General features: G+C 34.7%; 1 protein-coding gene across 6 annotated transcripts in view; it reads right to left on the minus strand.

The window, feature by feature from the left end:
• The window catches only part of LOC136038720 (cytosolic carboxypeptidase 3-like), a 110204-nt gene that overhangs the window by 6965 nt on the left and 82255 nt on the right, over positions 1 to 20984 (minus strand). For 5 of the 6 annotated variants that reach the window (XM_065722053.1, XM_065722050.1, XM_065722051.1 and 2 more), the window contains 5 exons: positions 18834 to 19061; positions 16189 to 16223; positions 12710 to 12812; positions 5875 to 6199; positions 1226 to 1296 (listed from right to left, as the gene is read on the minus strand). In XM_065722053.1, the coding sequence (XP_065578125.1) occupies positions 1226 to 1296; positions 5875 to 6199; positions 12710 to 12812; positions 16189 to 16223; positions 18834 to 19061 (762 nt within the window). The remainder of the gene's footprint in view (positions 1 to 1225; positions 1297 to 5874; positions 6200 to 12709; positions 12813 to 16188; positions 16224 to 18833; positions 19062 to 20984) is intronic. The other variant, XM_065722056.1, reaches the window with a different exon arrangement.

Genomic DNA, 20984 nt, shown 5'->3' on the forward strand with positions numbered 1-20984 from the left:
GGCACAATTACCCTTAACACTTCCACGCGTAAAATCAAGCCAGTAAAGAGAAAGCAAGACATTATAAAGACATTTCGTACAGGAATTCTGGAAAATTCCCCCAGTTCACAATTTCCCCTGAAAAGTTCACTCCCGGAAAAATTCCTATTCCATGGAAAATTCTCCCCGTGCAAAGCCCCCAGCAAAAAGTTCGTCCTTCCCTCCCCACCGGAAAAATGTATGAAAATTCCCAATAACAAATACTATAGGTAAACAATGGGCAAATTTTACTACTTAAAGACCTTTCCTCATGGGCTATGGGATGTCATGTTATCTCCAAAGACATATTTATTATGCTTTTCAACCACCCTGAACAAAATAGGAATCGCAGAATTTTGATCGCACGGTTTTGGGATAAAAGTGGCGGAGGAAGGGGCCTAGCTGCCCTCCAATTTGTCTGGTCACTTAAAAAGGGAACTAGAACTTTCCATTTCTGTTAGAAGCAGCCCTCTCTGGATGTTCTAGGCCTTCTGGTTCGATACAATCACCCCTGGGGAAAAAACAAACATAAATATTTTTCGTCTGGCAAAAAGTACAAATTCCACATTTTTAAAGATAGGAGCTTGAAACCTATATAGTAGGATCCCCTAATGCGCTGAATCGGATGTCGTGATTTTCATCAAGATTCTATGAATTTTAGGGGGTGTTTCCCCCCTTTTTCCGAAAATCAAGAAAATTTTCTCAGATTCGTAACCTTTGATGGGTAAGACTAAACTTAATAAAGCTTAAATATTTAAAATCAATATAAAAATCCAATTCTTTTGATATATCTATTGGTAACAACATTCTATGATTTGGAGTTTCGTTTATTATTCAGCCGGGTTGCTCTTGACTTAGAGTTCGTTACCACGAACTGTTTAATATAAAAGCAAATATTTGGAGGATATGGTAGCTATCGTCTGTCTCTCTTGCTCTCTCTCTCTCTCTCTCTCTCTCTCTCTCTCTCTCTCTCTCTCTCTCTCTCTCTCTCTCTCTCTCTCTCTCTCTCTCTCTCTCTCTCTCTCTCTCTCTCTTTCTTACTCTATTTGTATTTTTCTCTTCTGAATGCCTTCATTTCTGATTTTTTGTTCTCTATTTTGTTTTCACGCTCTCTTTTTTTCTCCTATACAGCCTACACGTGCTCTAATAGCCTGAGTGATACAAATATGGCAGTATTTTAATGCACAACTCCATAAAATGATCTTACCGCACTTATTATCTTTAATCCTGCAACACTGAGAGAATCACCAGAGCTGTCCAAGTCCACGTTTGAAACATCTGAGCATGAAAAGAAAAAAGAAATATTTATATATATATATATATATATATATATATATATATATATATATATATATATATATATATATATATATATATATATATATATAGGCTATAGTCTTTTAATAGTAAACCCGATGAGACAAGATCTTCTTGTATGTAAATGTTTTATTCGTTTTTATTTGAGATATAATTTAAAGAAAAATTGAAATAAGAAGTTTTTTCCGACAAAAACAAAGAGCTGCATTAAATCCAAACTATTCGTCAGACCATTGAGAAAAAATAAATAAAATCACCACAATAATCAAGATAATTGGAAAGAGCTAATAAAAGTAGACTGATTGTTAATATACAAAAATAATTATTTATGGAAATCATGGGAGCTTTTTATTTTTCAAAGCTTTAATTATAGAAGAGCAAATGTTTTAAATATATTTTGTTTTCAGTAAAGTGCAAATGAAGCAGTCACTTTTAGATGGGTTAGAGGGGAGTAGCTCTAAAAAAAGTGACAAAAATGAGTGTAGTAATTATAGACGCATTAGCTTGGTTCGTGTAAGAACCAATTACTTAGTATGGTAATATTTTTTAGACTAAGAGATGCTGCAGAAAAACTTGAAAGGAGGAGAGTGAGGTTTTAGCAAGGGGAGAGTATGTGTTGACCAACTCTTAGATTAATAATTAAAGATTGCCCGAATCATCAAAATTCTTTATCCCTCAGTTTTATGGATTATGACCAAGCGTTTGATTCAGTCGATAGGGGAGCCTTAGGGAAGGTGCTATCCTCTTATGGTATACCAGAAAAATACATTAAAGTGATTAGTGTTATGTATGAGACCAGTATTGCTGTGGTTAAAGTAGGGAAAGAGCATAGTGGCGGGTTTCGAATAGGGTCAGAGGGTAAGCAGGGTTGTGTTCTAACCCCATTTATATAAATAATTTTGATAGGCTTTGTCCTAAGGAGCATGGTGAAGGCTACGAAGAGAATGGAATCAAATGGAAAGTTACTTTACTAGACTAAGATTATGCAGATGATTTGAGTGTCCTAGATAGATTTTTTTTTAGCAAAATGAGTGATTTTTTTGTGGTTTTGAGAGATTATGATATGAAAATAGATTTGAAAATTAATATCAGGAAGGCTAAGTCACTTAGACTAGAAATAAATGAAGATGACGAAGTGACATTGGGTAGTGAGAAGATTGATCAAGAAGATAGCTTCACTTACCTGGGAAGGATTATTAGTAAAGATGTTGAATGCAGTGAAGTTATAAAAAGGGAAATATCCAAGGCCTGGGATGTTTTTCCCGAGTTGAAATATATTTGGAAGAATAGAAGATAAGCCTGCTTATCAAGAATATAACATTGGAAGCTTCAATGATGACTATGGTCAAGCATGGTTCTGGAATGCGGGTGTTACGGAAGACGGATGAGAATCTTCTAGATCTTTTCCAGAGCTCCAGCCCTGAATTTTTGGCCTGACTCGTAAAAAAGTAACAAAATGCATGTAAACAAAATTTTTACCTGTTTTGTAAAAAAATTTGTTTACATGGATGTTTTCAATTTTTCTTATTGTTTAGCAGGTATGTAAATAGAAATTCATTTTGTAAGAAATACTTGCAACGGAATTTGAAGCCATTTCTCCCCAATTAAGTTTACTAATAATTTTGGGTACCCGTTTGACTAAACATATTAAAAACAGTAAGCTTTATGGAAAATGTGGTTTACCCACTCTCTAGGGCTATAATAAGGTAAAATTCGAGAGAGTTATGACAAGTTTTGCGGATGAATGAGTTCAGATTGCCAAAGATCGTTATTTTCAGCTATCTATCTAGGACCAAATGAAAAGCTAGTTATCCCCAAATAGGGTGGAAAAGGTCACAAAAAAATTTAAGAATGACTGGAACTTCTTGGGAGGGTAGAGAGAGGGGCGATTTGAATAGATTGGGATGGAGAAGGGAATGTGCGCAGCTTTGTTGGCTTCAGGCGACCTGGTGCTGCAGTGACTTGCTAGTAGCAGCATCTCTCCTGTCTGTGGTAATTTCTGTTCGTTTCAACTTTGACTGGATTTTTCATTTTGCTTTATGTTCATTTTAGGACTTATTTTATTCATTTATAGCAGTTGACTATATACTATCTTTGTGTTTCATATTATTATTTGTTTTAATTTCTGTTCATTTTTGGATTTCATTTATTTACTGATAGTAATATCTGTTTATTTTCAACCCTAATAATTGCACTTTATTTCCGCTCATCTTGTGTTTTTATGTTACTCTTTACTTTTCTTTGAAGAATTTTTTTCCAAAAATTTTCGTTTTACATCAATTTTTATTTGTTTTTAATTGATATATTCTTATTGTTAGTTAGTATTGGGAACATTTGTAAAGTTATTTCGCTTATGTGCTTTACCTCAATACTTAGATGTTAATAAATTCTAAGTCCCATTGGGGCTGAAAGTTCAAAGATATTTAGGTGGATCGGAGGTGTGACATTTTTAGGACTTCCCCCATGAAAAATTGTAAATATACGTTCTCCTCCCACCTTCTTCCTCGTATAGAACCTTAAAAAAATTTCATCTCTAACCACCATGCTATTTTCAAGATATTGCAAACATCTCATTTTGGTCAAATAACCGCACATAGTCCTTTTGATTTTTTTTTTGTACTAACACCGGTCATAAAACGGGGATTGAGTGGCGTTGGACTGAGTTAAACAGAGGCTTGGTTAAACTGAGTTTTAGTTGCCCGAGGGGTCAATTGAATGGAGTTGAGATCAATGAGGCTGAGTTGCACGGGGTTGAGTTGAGTGGGGGTAGAGTTGTATGGGAGCTGATTTAAATAGGGGTTAAATGGACGGGGCTTTTGAACGAGGGTTCAGTTAAATGGGTTTGCTTGAACTGGGTTTCAGTTACACGCAAACCTAAATAACGATATGATGGCCTGAGCCTTTCAGAAAACTACACTCATATATGTTCCCACAGTAAATGCAACCAAGATTTGGTCCTCCAAGATCTCCAAAATAGCTGCAAATAAATATAGTTCTTACAAACAGGTTTATATCTTTGGATAGGGGGAGAAAGGGTATTATATTGTAGTTTAGCTAGCTTGCTTTTTGTAGCCGTTTCTCAGAAACTAATATATATGGATATAAAAAAGGATAACAGACATTTAAAGTATCGAAGCGTCACTGAAGTCATTCTTAAGTTTTAACAAAAAACTGATTTATTTTACGCAGTTAGGACCTATCTAATTATCAAGCTGTGTCATAAATTGTTTAGAAGCTCATAGACTCGGGGTGGTTACCATAATTTCTAAAGACGAAGAAAACATGTGGCATGCTTACAATCTTGTATATGAAGGTAACATTAAAAGAACTTTCACTACTAGCAAGGTTCACGAAGATGTCTTCATTTTATAAATCGGGTTGGGAATAGCTACCTTCAATAGAATTAGATCCAAATACAATAAACATAAATAAACTCCGTTTTTTATACTAAAACCTCTGTTTCTCAACTTGTTTTATATTTTCTTCTACCTTCCAATTTTATTCATCATCTTCTTCTTTTTGGTTACTTTTTAATTTTTCACTATTTTTGTTTATTTTCATAATCTTGAAATTCCAAAACTACTTTTTAACAACCAAAGGTAGCTTATCTAACTTGCATTTATTTACCTAAAAGCATTACCCTCAACGAAATAGCGAAAGTAACAACTCGTAGATCCTGTAGAAACTTTAAAAAAATTTATCGCTGAGGCAAACTTCCTCTTTCCAATTAGTATGTAAGGGTTAATTCCCACCTTCCAATCCTCTCAAAATCGGTACCTATATTATTTTATGCACTTGGTAAGCGTCCATAGCATTTAACAGATCTAGATTAAAATCATTGGGGGGGGGGGGGGCAACGTGACGAGGGCGCCAAAAAGCAAAATCTGGGGGGGGGGGCACTGTGACCAGGGCACCGATAATTACTCAAATTGACAAATTTATTTTAAAAAAGAATGCAAACAGAAAAAAAACAAGGAATGAGGGTGCCAGGAAAACCTTGGGGGGCCGTAGTCCCCCTCTCTGAATCCAGCAGTGATACAGCTAATTACTAGTCTGAAAACAATAATATGGATTTGCACAAAGGGTAACTGAAATGAATATTTCTCCAGAGTAGTCTTACAATCAGGGTCAGTAGGTTCCAGGATTCTGAGAAGAGAGTGTACATTTTTTATTCTTTTTTCTTTTTTTTTACCTTTTTTCCCTGGACTGGTTAAGTTATTAACCTGTCTAGGCAAATAGGTATTTCTCATTATAGACATTTCATATTATCATTAGGTATCATTAAAAGATGACAAATTTCATAAGCAGTTTGGCAAGTATCACCTGTTCTATATCATGGCTGGGTATTGTTTTGAAACGTTCAGGATTTTTCTTCGGGAGGGGTGAACTTGGTTTTCTTCGGGAGAGGACAGAGAACTTGGTGTTGGAGGAAGGAGGCAAACTATCTTATCTCCATTTTTTTACGCCTGTCTTCGTCTACCACTCTCCTTGGCTACTATGGGTACATTGCAGACAAAATATAATAATAAACAGACTCACACTTTCTTTCCGTCCACGTTTGATTTTTGTCAGGGGAAGAGCCACCACTCGTTGTTGCAACTCCTTTCTCTTGACGCTTCCTATGCGGAAGACTGTTTGACTTCTTTCCCGCCCATTTTTTTGTCTTCAAAGGAGGCTTTCTTTCAACCAATCTCAATAGTAAATCCTTAGGATCTGTGTGGCACATTGAATGTCTTCGACTAGATACTGGTGAAGAATAACGGGAAACATTTGGCGTGGGAGTTGGGCTTAAACTGGGTGAGCGAGATGAGGTAGATGAATCCCGGAGTAAGTTCACTTGCTGCTTAGATATGCTACGGGCTACCTAAAATAAATTGAGCAAAATAACTCACGGCCTAAAGAACTTACGGCTCACTGCCATACTTGGTCTACTAGCGTGTAAAATGTGGTTCGAAACCTCTTTTGTGATGAGGCTAAATATCGAGATAAAAATTGTTCCTATTTAGGAACTGAATTAGAAAAGAACATTTGGAAAACTATAAACCGCTGTGAAAAGAGTGTAAAAAGTAAACAAAATATCGGTCTTGTTAGGTTTTTACAAACAGGATATGAAGGAACACTTAAATATTTACGCCATTAACCAGAAGTGAATATAAATACGGTCCCTAACATAAATACCTTTATAGTAGCTCGGCTGGTAAAACTTCCCAAAATGTGCTAATTCATGTAAATGCATGGGATATGAGCTACCATAATTTTTATACCTGTAATTCTAATTTTTCTTGTTATTATGTTATGCACAGTTTTGAAAAAAAAAAATGAAAAAAATAACAATGGGTAATTCTTTGTTTACTAGTCTTCTTAATATAATTTTTTTATTTTTTTATTCCGACATAATGTTCAGGTCTCACCAGTATATTAAATCAAATTTCTTAATTTGTTTAATTAATTCTTAATTTGTTGAAGCTGAAAAGGCTTTTTCAAGTTTAATAATTTTTTCATTGATCTACATGAAATTTCCCTTCCCTCTTGGTTTACAAAATTATGTAAATTTAACTACTACTGCTACTGCTCACTAACAACACTAACAACTCACCGCAACACCAGGCCACCTGAGGCCAACACAGCTATGCAGGCTTCTACTTTATCCCAATCTGTTCAAAGCACCTCTCTTTACCCTTCCAGGTAGTTCCCATTTCCTTTCATTCTTTCTTTCAGACATCCTCCCACCCAAACGAGGACGACCAGCTTTTGGTTTAGCCCAAGGCGGTTGCCCGAAAAGGACAATTTTCAGCAATCTGTCATCCTTCGTCCGCAGAACGTGCCCAAGCCACCTCAACCTTTCTCTCTTTATAGCCCTAGAAAGAAGGTTGAACCACACTTTTTGTAAAGCCTACTGTTTGAAATACGGTCAGTCAGCCGATTACCCAGAACAATCTGTTGGCAATTTCTCTGGAAAACAACTAGTAAATCTTCCTCCGCTTTTCGGAGCACCCATGCTTCAGAGCCATATCTGACAACTATCATCACTGTAGTTTCCAATATTTTAATCTAAGTTTGCAGACTTATCTTCCTATTCTTCCAAAATTTTTTTGACAGTGAAAAAACACCCTTAGCCTTATTCTACTTTTTCCATCTTCACTGCTCCCACCGTCTTTACAAATAATACTACCAAGGCAAGTGAAGCTGCCTACCTAATCAATCTTTTTGTTACCCAACGTCACCTTTTCATCCTAGCCCTAGTGACCGAGGGAACCGCAACAATTTTACGTCCTAGGTATGTAGTGAACATGGACGTTAATTTAATATAAAACCTGGCGATGGTTAAAGTTCCAATAAATCTGTTGAAATTAAAGTAACTTAAAAATATTGATACAAAAAATTGGAAGTTTGTAAGAATCATCCTGCCATAAAAAAAAAATGAAAAAGCTGTTCACGCTCTACAAAAAAAATGATAATTAATATTTTTTGCATAGTTTGTAGGCTTTGCACTTCTGACGACTATAGCGAGTTAGATGTGTTAGATGAACATTAGTTAGATGTACATTAAATAATAGTTGGTTTTATGGTGGGACAGGAAAAAAAACAACAAAGAAATAGAAATACATAGAAGACATTTCACAATTTTATAAGACAAAGTCTATTTTTCTCTTTCTGCTCCCGCAGTATTCTGCTCCCGTGCATTGATTATACGGTCGATGTCGGCCTCAATATTTCGATTAACGTTTAGAACGGCTAGTCCTGTAAGATGGTCTTCTGAAAACCTGGTCCGCATCCAGCTCTTTAGCCGTTTCAATGTTGAAAAACTAAGTTCTGCTGTGGAACTCGATATTGGAAGAGAAAGAAGAATTTTAAGGAAGGATTTTAGAAGTGGGTAACATGCCATGTCCAATTGGATATAGCTCTAGATAACTTGCGCTGTAGATCTAAATGTTTAATAATTAGAGCCATTCTTCAATACCTCTCATTTAACAATTGAATATCAGTCTCATAATATCATCAATAATAATTGAATTTAATCAATTGAATATCTCATTTAATATTTTCACCATTAAAGGTTGCTGTTTTGTCCAAAATCAGATGAGAATTTGTGACAAATTGGCTAGTCTTAGATTTCAAATTTTGAAGATCAGGTACAGAATTTAAATTTTGAGGCAAGAACACATTTAGTGAATAAAATGTCATCGACTCATCAGAAAATCTGTTGGTCATGTCTGAAATAATGAGATCTAGTACTGGAATATAAACAGCTCTTTTCAGATAAGTAAGTTTGCTTTATTACCATTCTTGGAATGCAAACAGTCACGTCCGTAGCTCACGTTCTCTGCACTTTCAAGCATAATCTGGAAAACCTCATCACATCTCTCCCTCTTTTTATTATTTAAAAGCTTTAGGGTTTTGGATATTTTTCTGTGGCTGAAAACAAATCTAATGCTTCAGTCTAGAGTAATCTGCTTAGTGCAAGTTTTGTGTCAGTTATATCACCCAAACAGTAAACAGTGGCAATTAAGTCGGAGATTAAATTTGCGCACAACAAGCAATTTGCTTTTGTCAATGAACAACTGTCACGTCATGAAGACACTATTCTAAGGGCTTCAACTATTTTAGGCATATCAGCACTGAATCACAATTTACTTTAGTGAAGTTCAACCCAACGAATTTCGCAGCAACCTTGTATAACAAAGAAATTTCGGTTTGCCGAAGCGCTAAAAAAAAACTTGCAACCTCTTCAATAGTACCGACAGCATTCCTGATATATTGACATTTATTGTACTTGGAAATCGATCGGTTAAAAGCATGATTTTTGCATCCACAAAGGCTGCTTCTTTTAGAAGTCATTGTCCACGCGATTGCAAGTGATCTCCACGTGGACTTTTTTGTTTGCCAGAGAATCTTTCTACTCCCGTCTTTAAAGACAGATGATATAATAAGGAACCATAAATTTAACCAACTATAAATTTATCACTACTTTAGGGGGGTGGTACCCCCCGTGCCCCCTGGATCCTTTACTAACTTCTCCTTTTTCAAAAATCATACTCATAATCTTCAGTAACTTATTTCTAACCTGAGAGCCACCATATTTAAGAAACTCATTTCCAACACTATCGGCACATGCATCCTTATTTTTTTTATTTTTTTAATCCCTTTAGTACTGGCGCTGATTCTTCCTCACAAAACAAATCTTCCTTCACATCCAAGGTATCACAAACTTTTTTTCATTTTTCTCTATATCTTTTCCTGCGACTCTATCTCGGTTTAAGACATTCTCAAAATGTTCTGCCCATCTCTTTTTAACTCTTTCTTTATCAATGATTGTGGCCCTGTTCCTATATTTAACTTGGGTGAGTTCGGATTTACTGCTCCTTCTCAATTTATTAACATGACAGTCCAATATTTTTCTATTAACCCGTCTCGCTGCATCTTCCAGATCTTTTATATTTTATCCATGGTCACCACTTCACACCGACTTAGTTCATGTTTTATCGCTGTTTCGATTTTCTTTACATTCCTTTTGTTTTCATATGATCTATCGCTCAGATAATTCTTGTGCTCGCCGCTTCTCCTGTCTATTAATTATAAAGCTTTTTCGCTAATATTCCTAGCTATGCTCCTAACTTTCCTCCCTAAGATACCATCAGCTATTTCACAAATCGTTTTCCTAAAATATTCCATCCATCTTTCACATTGTCAAATTCTAAACTCTCCAGTTTAGTATTTAACTATTCCTGGAAAATTTCTCAATAATTTTCATCCTGGAATCTATAAACATCATAAATTCTCAGGAGGTAGTTATCCATCCAAAATTTCAGCTTTAAATTGTGATATTTACTTCTGATATTAAATCGTGATATTTACTTGTGTATTACATTGTGATATTTCTGATAAAAATGATATTTACTTTTAAAATCAATAACTAGCACTACTATATACCCTAGTATTTTGTATTGATCCTGCCAGTTTTCGGTTTACAATAACACATTCAATAAGGTTTGCTGTCTTACCATCACTTAAATACCATGTTAACTTTTGGGCAATTTTATGACCAAATACCGTATACCGTATAATTAGATTGTTATACCTACAAATTGCACAAGTCTGTTGCCAATACTGTTTTCTTTTTCTACACCAAATTTACCTAGACTAGGATACCATCTATCCCTATTTCTATCGACCTGGGCGTTAACATTTCCTAGTAAAAACACAATTTTCTACCTGGGACCCTGTCTATTTGCTCCTGTAACTGTAAATAAAATTCTTCTGAGTCACTAGTATCGCCGTCAGTCGGTTCTACAGGGGCATACTATAACTGATACCCTGAACTTTTAGTCATAAAATGAGCGATTAGTATTTTATTATTAATACCTTCCTAGTCGAAACAAGACTTAGCAGCTTCCTAGTTAATCATGAGCCCTACTCCCTGTCTATGTACTCCATCCTTCCAGCCAGAGTTAACAAATTCTATATCACCTAATTTCCTGCTTCCTACCCCTGTGATATGAGGATCTGAAACTCCTAATAATTCCAGTTCGAATCGCCTGAATTCATCAGTCAAAATGTCGTTAGGATAGTCATTTTTTAATGTCGTAATATTCAAAGTTCCAATTTTCATCTTCTTTAAATCATTGGAATTATTTTGCATCAGGAAAAGCAATGATCTCGGATACCAGTGTAGGATGGGGACCAACATATCTTCTCAAGTGTACACCGAAGCACTTAGCCGGCTTATAACCTGATACCAAGAAGTCGCTAGGAGCTCCAGGATGAATGGAGGATTTTTGCAATCCTGGGCTCATTTCGGTCACTTGGGTCACATTTGGTCATATCCGCACTTGGCGATGCTCTGCTATCAACAAGAATCAAAATCCTGCACAGACAGTCTCAAGCCTATTACCTCCAACTAATTATATATTCATGCCTACAAATATTACGCTAGTCCGGGAAGGAAACCCATAGTAAATAAATTAGCTAGGAAGAGGTTTTTTTTACCCCAAAAACGCCCTTCAAAACATACTAAGCCCAGAAGAATTATCCACTAATCAGAATCCCGTAGGAATGCTCTATCGTTTACTAGGCTATAATTTTCTCGAGGGGCACCACTCCTCAAGTGGGAATAGAGTTGACTGCAAGGTCCCCTGTCTTGCCAGTACCCCAGAAGGGTCGAGGCATGCCTTTGCAGAGGCCGTTGTCCATAGATATGGATCTTACGCCTGAAGCTCGTCAGTAATCTTCTTTTTTTATTTAGTTTTTGTTATTATTCGGGTCACACAACTTTTAGAGACACGTTTTTTGCATTTAGATTTTTCTGATTAAAATTTTGACATTGAAAGTTTGACGCACAGGCATCACAGCCAAATATGGCAGTGCTGCACTCAGGCCAGGATTTACCAATAGGCCCACTTGGTCCGGGCCTAGGGGCGCCAAATCTCCCTTAGATTATCGTCAAAGTGACAAGTGTACCTGTACCTATGCTTCCATAAATTAAGAGTTTGATAGAAAAAGGCCCAAATCATCCCACTGTGGATGGTCTAAAATAGCCCTATTCAATCTGACTGTCAATTTTGTGTGACGCTTTGGAACTGCTGACAAATGGCATTTATCTTATCGGTAAAAACAATTAAAGAAGAGCACATTGTTATAAAAAATGTCTACTAGGTGTCTCTAGAACAACATGAAACTGGACTATAAAAAGCTGAATAAAATATTATCCTGGGTGGGAAGTCCCAAGATTTCCTCAAACAAGCACGTAGGAAAGAACTAGCTTATAACATTTAAGAAAGCGATGTTGGATGACATTGGTCCCCAAGTCTGTTCAGACTTAAAACTACAAATTACATTCTCGGATGACAATCCTTGTGCAATTTTGCATTGTAGGACAAGAGTTCATTTTATAATTTGTTCAGATTACATTCAAAATGAAAAAATATAAGATTTCCTGAAACATTTTTGCGCCATCTAAAATTTTGGCCCTAATACTCGATTATAGCTTTGGAAAAACAAAAGTTTTTCCAAAGCTGCACTTTATGTCTTTCCAGAAGGTAGCTAAAAACGGCACTTCATCCTATTCCAACAAACTGTTAAGAGCTTCATAAGAAAGTAGTATTGTTTTGTGGTTAGTTTTATTGAAATAACTTTAGTTTCAATTTTTCTGTTTAAATAAAGATTTTCACTAATTTTCATTGAAGGACATTAGTGAAGCCTATGTCTAATAGTGAATGTTTGATTTTATTACTTTTCGTCAACGTAACGTTAAAATTACGGATCTAACTTTTACATAACCAGATCTAACTTTTATTTAGATCAATTTCTAATATTAATTTTAACGGCAAGATTTTATTAAAAATAAATAATTGCTGAATGTCATTATAGGACTCACATTTAGATAATCAACTTTTCTTTCATGTTTTCTTCTACTTTTTCTTTGTCTTATTTTCCAGGGATATTCATCTTCAGAATGCCAAGAATTCGCTCCTTCGTCACTAAAATCCAAAATAAGCATCTTCAATTTTTTTCTGGTATGATCTTTCACGATCCACATCTGTATTCCTAAAAACTATCAAGCTACTCTTTACTAAAAAAAAAGTTTCATAAAATGCTTGAAAAAAAAAATTAAAATTAACAGCTGCGTCTCACTTGTGATTCAACTTAGTTTTATGAAATAGTTTTTCACAGGATAAAAAAGGACCCCATAAAACCATTGATGGCGTATAAGATGTCGATAGGTTGACGTTTCAGATACTTGGTTTGGTTGCTAAGAAAGATAGCAAGCCCATCGCCCTCCTTGCGGGGCCTGAAATCAAACCTCGATCCCAAATTGCAAAGCAGAAATCAATCCACTGCCCTACCACAGAAGTTTCTAGTGTTATCAAAAATAAAAAAAGATTCAGTGAAATGCTTTAATAAGTAATAATAAATCTGGGCAAAGATGATATATTGTTTGATTGTATTGAATGATTAATATAATTAATATATTGATTGTATTTGGCCAATAACAACTTGGAATAGAGCTATCTTAAGAAAAGCTATGCTTTGGTTTCCAAGTTGAATTTTATGTCTTACTTATTTTTTTGCTTTCTCCCTCACCTAGTTCAGTGTTGCTCAGTTTGGTCATCTATTTTTGTTAAAAGCACACTGCAGAAAGAGCAAATTTATGAAATGAGAAGAACTTAAAAGCCAGTGCGACAAAATTAACAGCAATATAGAATTGGGCAGATTTAAACAACCGTATAAGGCGATGGTGTGGGCCCAACCGTAGGTAGGCGTTAGAGGAAAGCTTATGTTGTCAGACAAACATGCGTTATATCCGTAAGACTAGACTCAGTGATTATTTTTCTATTTCGATAGCAGCATGGTAAATAAAGAGGAAGCATGCAATAACAGAAACATAAAACAAGAATTAAGATAAAATCGCTTTCATGAAGCAGCAGTAAAGCCGAGACATAAAAGATAAAGCGTGATAACAAAAGAAAAATATGACCACAATGAGAGCTATTTGAAATCAAAACTAGCATTTTACCAATATCAGATTTCTTTTTTTCTGGTACTTTTTATGTTTGATGTTCTACAGGGTTCTGCTTCTGAGTGCTGCATTGATAAGTTTAAATAGATTGGTGCCCTGAAGAATGCAGGTCTACTGAAGCCAGTTTAGTGAGACAATTGAGAGGTCGGCAAGATTGATTTTCTCTTATCTTTTTGTTCTTCCCAGTTGTTCACAGTCTTTTCCAAGGGGTTTGAGTAAATAGAATGACTTTCAAGGGTCTTATTTGAAAAAGCTGTCTTTTTGTTTATGCATTTTAGTACTTCTTTTTTGTTTGGAATGGAGTGTTGATTCTCTTTCCAATGGCATTACTTGAATTTTTGGTTTGGTTACGGCAAGGAATTCTGTTCATAAGTGTTTATCATTTATTTCATTTATTAAGGTATGTTAAAGTGATAACCACACAGGTCATTAGTGTTATTTGTTGTTTATATTTTGCAAAGTTGCTGCTTTCAAGGATTCTCTCTTAAAGAAAAAACAACTTAGAAGAATAATTCATTTTTAACTACGAAAAATTAAGCAGTAAAAAACGGGTTTTAATTTCAACAAAGCAGTGAACAAAAAACCCCTCAATCAAAACCCCTTGTACTCTTTTCAGCGACGACTACTCCAATCTAGAGGATTTTGATATCATGAACTTATTTGACCCATTGGTTTCTGTAATTTTAGTCTAAATATCATTTTCATTAAGAAAACTAGAGGGGCTACCTTGAATAGTCTGATAAGGGAATTGGAATTGGCTCTTCTGAATTGGATCCAGCTGACAACAAGCGAGTCACTGCTTTGAGGATGAACCTAACCTGCTTAATATTTCCTGAAAGACAAACAACGCATATTAAGACTGATTTGCATCAATGTAATTCAAAGTGCTGACAGAATATGAATTTAACGAATAAGGTAAAGTAGCTGTTAAGCAGGAAAAATGTGAAAAACTTGAAATGACCACTTAAATTCTAAATTCGTTCAATTTCATCGAACACTTTTTAGAAGCAGAGCTCCAAAATGTTTGAAGCAGAAGCAGTATTATTGATGCTTGACTTATTAAATAAAAAACCAGGTTTTGCCTAACTGAAAATAAGAAGCAACATTAAAACTCAAAACGAACATAAATTGTTACGCATATGAGGGGGTGCTCCCCCTCGTCAATACCTCAATCTTTCCACTAAAGTTCCAATTTTGTTCCGATTCTTTAAGATGACCGCTGAATCACAAAGGCCCTTTAATTAGAATAAATGGCTCTTTTGAAAGTACTAAAAACACTCTAGCATAAAGAGGGAGGTATTGACGAGGGGATGCACCCCCTCATAAACGTAATAATTTCTGTTCGTCTTAAGTTTTAATATTGCTCCTTACTTTCAGTCGAAAAAACTTTTTTATATATTTAATTTCTGATCGTTTTTTAAATGATACTGGGAAATCCGGCGTCTCCTTTATGGAAAATTCCCTTCCCCCATGAAAGATTCTTCCATGGAAAGATCCTCTCACGCAACCATCTCACCCCCCACCAGAAAAAATCCCCCTTGAAAACGTCTGCATGCTTCCAATAACTAATACTATATGTGAAGAATGTGTAAAGCTCACAACTTGCAGCCCTTCCTCCGGGGACTGTGGGGGATTAAGTCGTTCTTAAAGACACAGTTGCTAAATTTTTCGACTATGCTGAATAAAATGAATATCTCAACATTTTTACCCGGTGACTTTGGGAAAAAATGAGCGTGTGAGGTGGCCTAGTTGCCTTCCAATTTTTTGGTCACTTCAAAAGGGTATTAGAACTTTAATTTCCGTTCGAATGAGTCCTCTCACAACATTCTGGGACCTCTGGGTCGATACGATCACCCCTGGGAAAAAAACAAATAAAGACGCATCCGTGATCTTTCTTCTGGCAAAAATTCACAAATTCCACATTTTTTGCAGAAAGGAGTTTGAAAACTTATTAATGGGGTTCTCTCATACGCTGAATCTGATGGTGTGATTTTTATTGAGATTCTATGAGTTTTAGGATGTGTTTCTCCCTTTTTTCGAAAATAAGGCAAATTTTCTTAGGCCCATAGCTTTTGATGAGTAGGACTAAACTTAATGAAGCTTATTTATTTTAAATCAGCATAGAGAACCAATTCTTTTGATGTATCTTTTGGCATAAAAATTCCGTTTTTTAAATTTTCAATAAATATTGAGCCAGGTCGCTCCTTACTTATAGTTCGTTACCTGTTTTATTAAGCAAAATAAATTCCATTACTGAAACTTGATCATCCTTAAAACATGCACAAATGAGAGAATCACATGCACGAAAACACAAATAAGTACAAATAGAAACTTACAAAGTTTGAGTGACATAGCTGATATGGGCAGATACCTGGGAGCAGAATTGTACGAATAGATCAGCACGGATAAGTTTTGATATTTCTTGAGGGGGGAAGGAGGGTTGTGGAGGGGGTTTGACAAATGTATAGGAAAATTTTAAATTTCTATATATGTTCAATATCTATCCCTTCTGATCTATTTTATTTATATATTTTTTTCCCTGCCAAAATGGAAAATTGGCAAACGCAACGTTGCTTGTTTTATGAGGCTTTGGGTTTGATCAAATCACAGGGAGTGGCATCAATCAGGGTAGCGGGCATTTGCTCCTCCTATATTATTTTAATTACTTCCGAGCCTTCCCTCTAAATTTTGAAAAACACTCTATTTTCGCTATTTCCATTAAAAATGCGCTTTTTTTTTAGGTATTTTTGTTAAGAAAACTGAAAACAACAAAATCGCCCCCTCCCCCTCTCCATATTTTAAGAAACATTGTATCACCCTTCTTTTTTTCAAAATTGAAGCCACTTATCATTACAATACGACAGTGATTTTGGTAATTTGGGCTTCAGCCACTCTCTTAGAATCATCAAAGGAAATGATGACGCAAACATCTTAACAAATCCAAATCTGTCGAGCACTAGGTTCCAAACAAATGGATATGGGTTTTTGGTGCATCGTGATTCGCTGTCCTCCAAATTTTAAATTTTACAATGTCTTTCACTATTTTTGGTATTAAACAGCGAAGAACATGTTCAATTTACAATGACAAAGAATTGAGAAGATCCTTACCAACAATTATTCCAAGCAGCAGAAGGAGAGTAAAATCAAGTAGTTACTTATAAGGAAAAAAGTGAAGGATGAAAAGACTTTTATATCTATACTCTACTACAAGGCCGTTTCTGATGGCTGGCTTTCTGGGTTTGTCCCCCCTCCCAATAAAAAATTGTCCGGCTCGTCAAAACGTAACAAAAATTTGTATAAAAATATTTTTGGCGTGTCTTTAAAATTTTTACTGTGTAGCCCCCTCCCCTTCATAAACATGTATTTCCGAAGACCACACTGCCTTTTCATGATGTAGAACTAACAGTTAGATAAGGATAAATCCCTTCATTTGACAGTGAAGCAAACAAAGAATCTTTGGATATTTCAGTCACATATACAGTGACCTTCTTTATCTGCTACAGACGGCCGTTGTATATAAGACCAAAATATCCAGAGATTTTATGTTGGTTTCACTGTCAAATAAAAGTATTTATCCGTATTGAACTGTTATTTCCCTACCAAACAATAATCCTGGATACACCCTTGCTCTCGCAACACATCCCTCTAGTCTTGGTTTGCGACTATCTATTTGGCTCATACTAATTAATGGACTAATTAATGGGCCTTTCAAAGGCCAGGTTTTGCAAGTTCACAAAAAATAACGAGGAGCACATTCAAGCACAAGATTCATTTTTGGTTTGATTTTACTACATTAGACAAGTAGTAATGGAAATTTTTAAAGTTTGAGCTTCTGTATTTGAATGTTCCAAGTGTATTAAAAAGAAAAAAGAGTTATGAACCCAATTACATAAGAGAATTTCTCTTATGATGCAGTGATAAATCCCTGTCTCCCATTACATTTTCTGAAATTTGTCAGTTTTTTCTTACCAAAACAGATTTTCAAGTACGAGTTTGTAAGACGGGTTACATATCTGATAGATTTTATTGCTATGGACGGCAGTTCATTCTTTACTAGGCTGCAACTGCTGCTGCAACCATGACATTTTTAATTCCATTATCATGCTATTATTCCATTATATAATTATACCATTATCATAGCATTCTTAATACAAGAAAGCACATGCTCTGAGAAAAAGTGTATGCTGATACGTTTCAGTTTGATTTTACAATAAAAGGACGTCATTTCTGGTTATTAAAAAGATTGGAAATTAAATTTAAAAATGTTATAAGCAATTGATTATTTGGAAAGAAAAATCATTTGTAAAAATTCATGGTACTTATTTGGCACATGTTAAAGAATAAGAATTTTTACAGCAAAATTTCTAAGCTTCAGTTTATAAAACCCATAAGCAAAACTACAAAGGTCTTTACTTCGAAATAGTACTAAAAAATCGTTTTAAGTTTGTTAACTTGTGTTTAAAATTCAGTTCCAAAATCTATCTTCACCGAGTTGAATTTTGTAAGAACTTTGGAAAGAAAATAAAAAAGTAATAGATTCTTTTAAGTAAATGGTTAAGCCACTTTGAGCAGCACGTTTACTTTTTTGAATAATGAATTTGTAGAAAAAATAGTCATATTTGCCACATTCATGGAAATTTCCTATACATTTCATCTACAAGAGTTTTTGCATACTGCAAATGTAGACAAAACAAAATAAATCTTCCTTCTATTACAATGTTGCATCTTACGGCTGCCAAGATCCAACGATTTTAGCTTTTTGGCAATTTGTTCTTGTTCGGAAATACGAGGTACACTTTTTATTGCTTCATTCTTTCTTCACTCAGCCTTTGAGATAACATATTAAGACCTTGAAAGTCTACTGATTTTGTACGAAATTTAACCAACAATAGAGGGCTTTTTCAAAATCTTCTCCGAAACTAAACAAAATATGCTACTTAAAAATACAAAATTACTGGATTAAACTAATTTTACTTCTTACCTGTCTTGATCCAGGTGTAAAATAATCCATCAAAGTCCGACAGAAAATCCTTCCAATGGCTTCTAAGTCTGTTATTGTGAAGTGAGTTCTCCGTCTGTTTCCTAGTGTACTCCCAGCTATAGATATTTCCAAAGTATAGCTGAGTGGAATACCCATTGTCCATGAAACAACTCTGCCTGTCCCTTCTTTGTTCTTCTGAATGACAAACTTGGACTGCTTAAAACTGAACTGAAATACAAATTTATCTAAAACTTCGCTGAATTATGTTATGAAATATACCAATGTGATAAAAATAAACTAATTGTCAATTCTTTGCATGATGATGATATGATATGATTTTATTACTTAAGTAAACCAATATATGGTATTCCTTAAACTACAGAAAAATACGCAAGAGAACTACTAAAATACAAAAATCAACTAAGAAAGAAAAAAAAACTACTAAAGGAAACTACTAAAATACATAGGAAAAATACACACTAGTACCAACTGTATGTCATGAGTCCAACGACTAGCCGTGGCTTCCTGCCATGGGCATAACAAGGCAATAATGATCAGACAGTGTTCAAGCATCTTATATTTCTTACTAGCTGTTGGGGTGGTGCGAAGCGCCACCCCAACACCTAGTAGGTGGGGGCGCTTCGTGCCCACCCCCCAAGCCCCCCCGCGCGCGTAAGTTGTTACGCGCCATATTAGTTACGCGCCATTGTAGTTGTGCGCCATTGTAGTTGCGCGCCATTGTAGATGGATATAGATATGTTTTTAACTACGTAAAACTTGCGAATATACAATATTCTTCGCTGTCCCATTGTCTGTCCATATAAATAGATTGTCAGGTTTACCGACTCTTGAACATGCAACACATAATTGTCCATGGGAAAACAATCCGTATTCAGATCTATAAAGTATTTTTCTAACGATTGCCCTTGAGCTTTGTTGATGGTGATTGCTAATCGAACATTCCCTGTGTCCCCGTCGTCATTTATATATCCCCCTGTGCCCCCCGGCGTCCCCGTTGTAGTTGTGTCCCTGTGTCCCGGTCGCCATTTGTGTCCCGGTATCCCAGTCTGTAATTTCTCTTTGACTGTCCCAGTCGTCATTTATATTCCCTCTGTCCCGGTGTCCCGGTCGTCATTTGTGTCCCGCTATCCCGGTCTGTAGTGTCATCTTATAATTACGTCATTTACAAAGCCTTATATATTTATAATAACGTCACATGCAAACCCACAAACAAACAAACATGCATATATACAACTTATTTTTATATATATAGATATAGTTTCTTTTTTAAATTTTTTCTTTTTTAGTTTTTTCTTTTCTTAGTTTTTTCCTTTTTTAGTTTTTCTTTTTTTAGTTTCTTCTTTTTATTGATTTGTTTTCTTTTTTAGTTTTTCTTTTTTATAGTTTCTAATTTTTATTGATTTGTTTTCTTTTTTAGTTTTTTCTTTTTTTAGTTTTTTCTTTTTTAGTTTTTTTTTTTAGTTTTTCTTTTTTTTAGTTCTTTCTGTTTTTTAATTTTTTCTTTTTTTCCTTTTTTCTTTTTCAGTTTTTCTTTTTTTTTAGTTTTGTAGCTTTTTAGCTTTTTTCTTTTTAGTTTTTTACCTTTTTTATTTTGATTTTTCTTTTTATTAGTTTTTTACCTTTTTCTTCTTTTTTAGTTTTCATTTTCTTCTTTATATTTCAGATTTCATATGCAAACCCTCAAACATACAAAAAAACAAACATGTTTTAATTTTTTTTCTTTTTTAGTTTTTTCTATTTTTTAGTTTTGTAGCTTTTTTAGTTTTTTTAGTTTTTTCCTTTTTTATTTTTTTTATTTTTTAGTTTTTATTTCTTTTTAGGTTTTTCTTTTTTTTAAGACGTCATATGCAAACCCTAAAACATACAAAAAAAACAAACATGCTTTAATTTTTTTCTTTTTTAATCTTTTTCAAAGTTTTAGAATAGTAACTATTCTACTTTTAGGGTAAAGCAAAACAGTTAAACAATCATTACAGGAAACATCATAATGGATATAACAATTTAAACTCTTTTTAACTAGTATTCCCGCACTATAAATCTCTTACTAAGGTCAAATTTAGAGAAAACTGCATAATTAGATGGTATGCAAGGCATTTTCCCAAAATTGTTTACATACGGGTCTTGTAACAT

Source organism: Artemia franciscana, chromosome 18 (genome assembly GCF_032884065.1).
Source record: "Artemia franciscana chromosome 18, ASM3288406v1, whole genome shotgun sequence".
In the NCBI taxonomy this organism is placed as follows: domain Eukaryota; kingdom Metazoa; phylum Arthropoda; class Branchiopoda; order Anostraca; family Artemiidae; genus Artemia; species Artemia franciscana.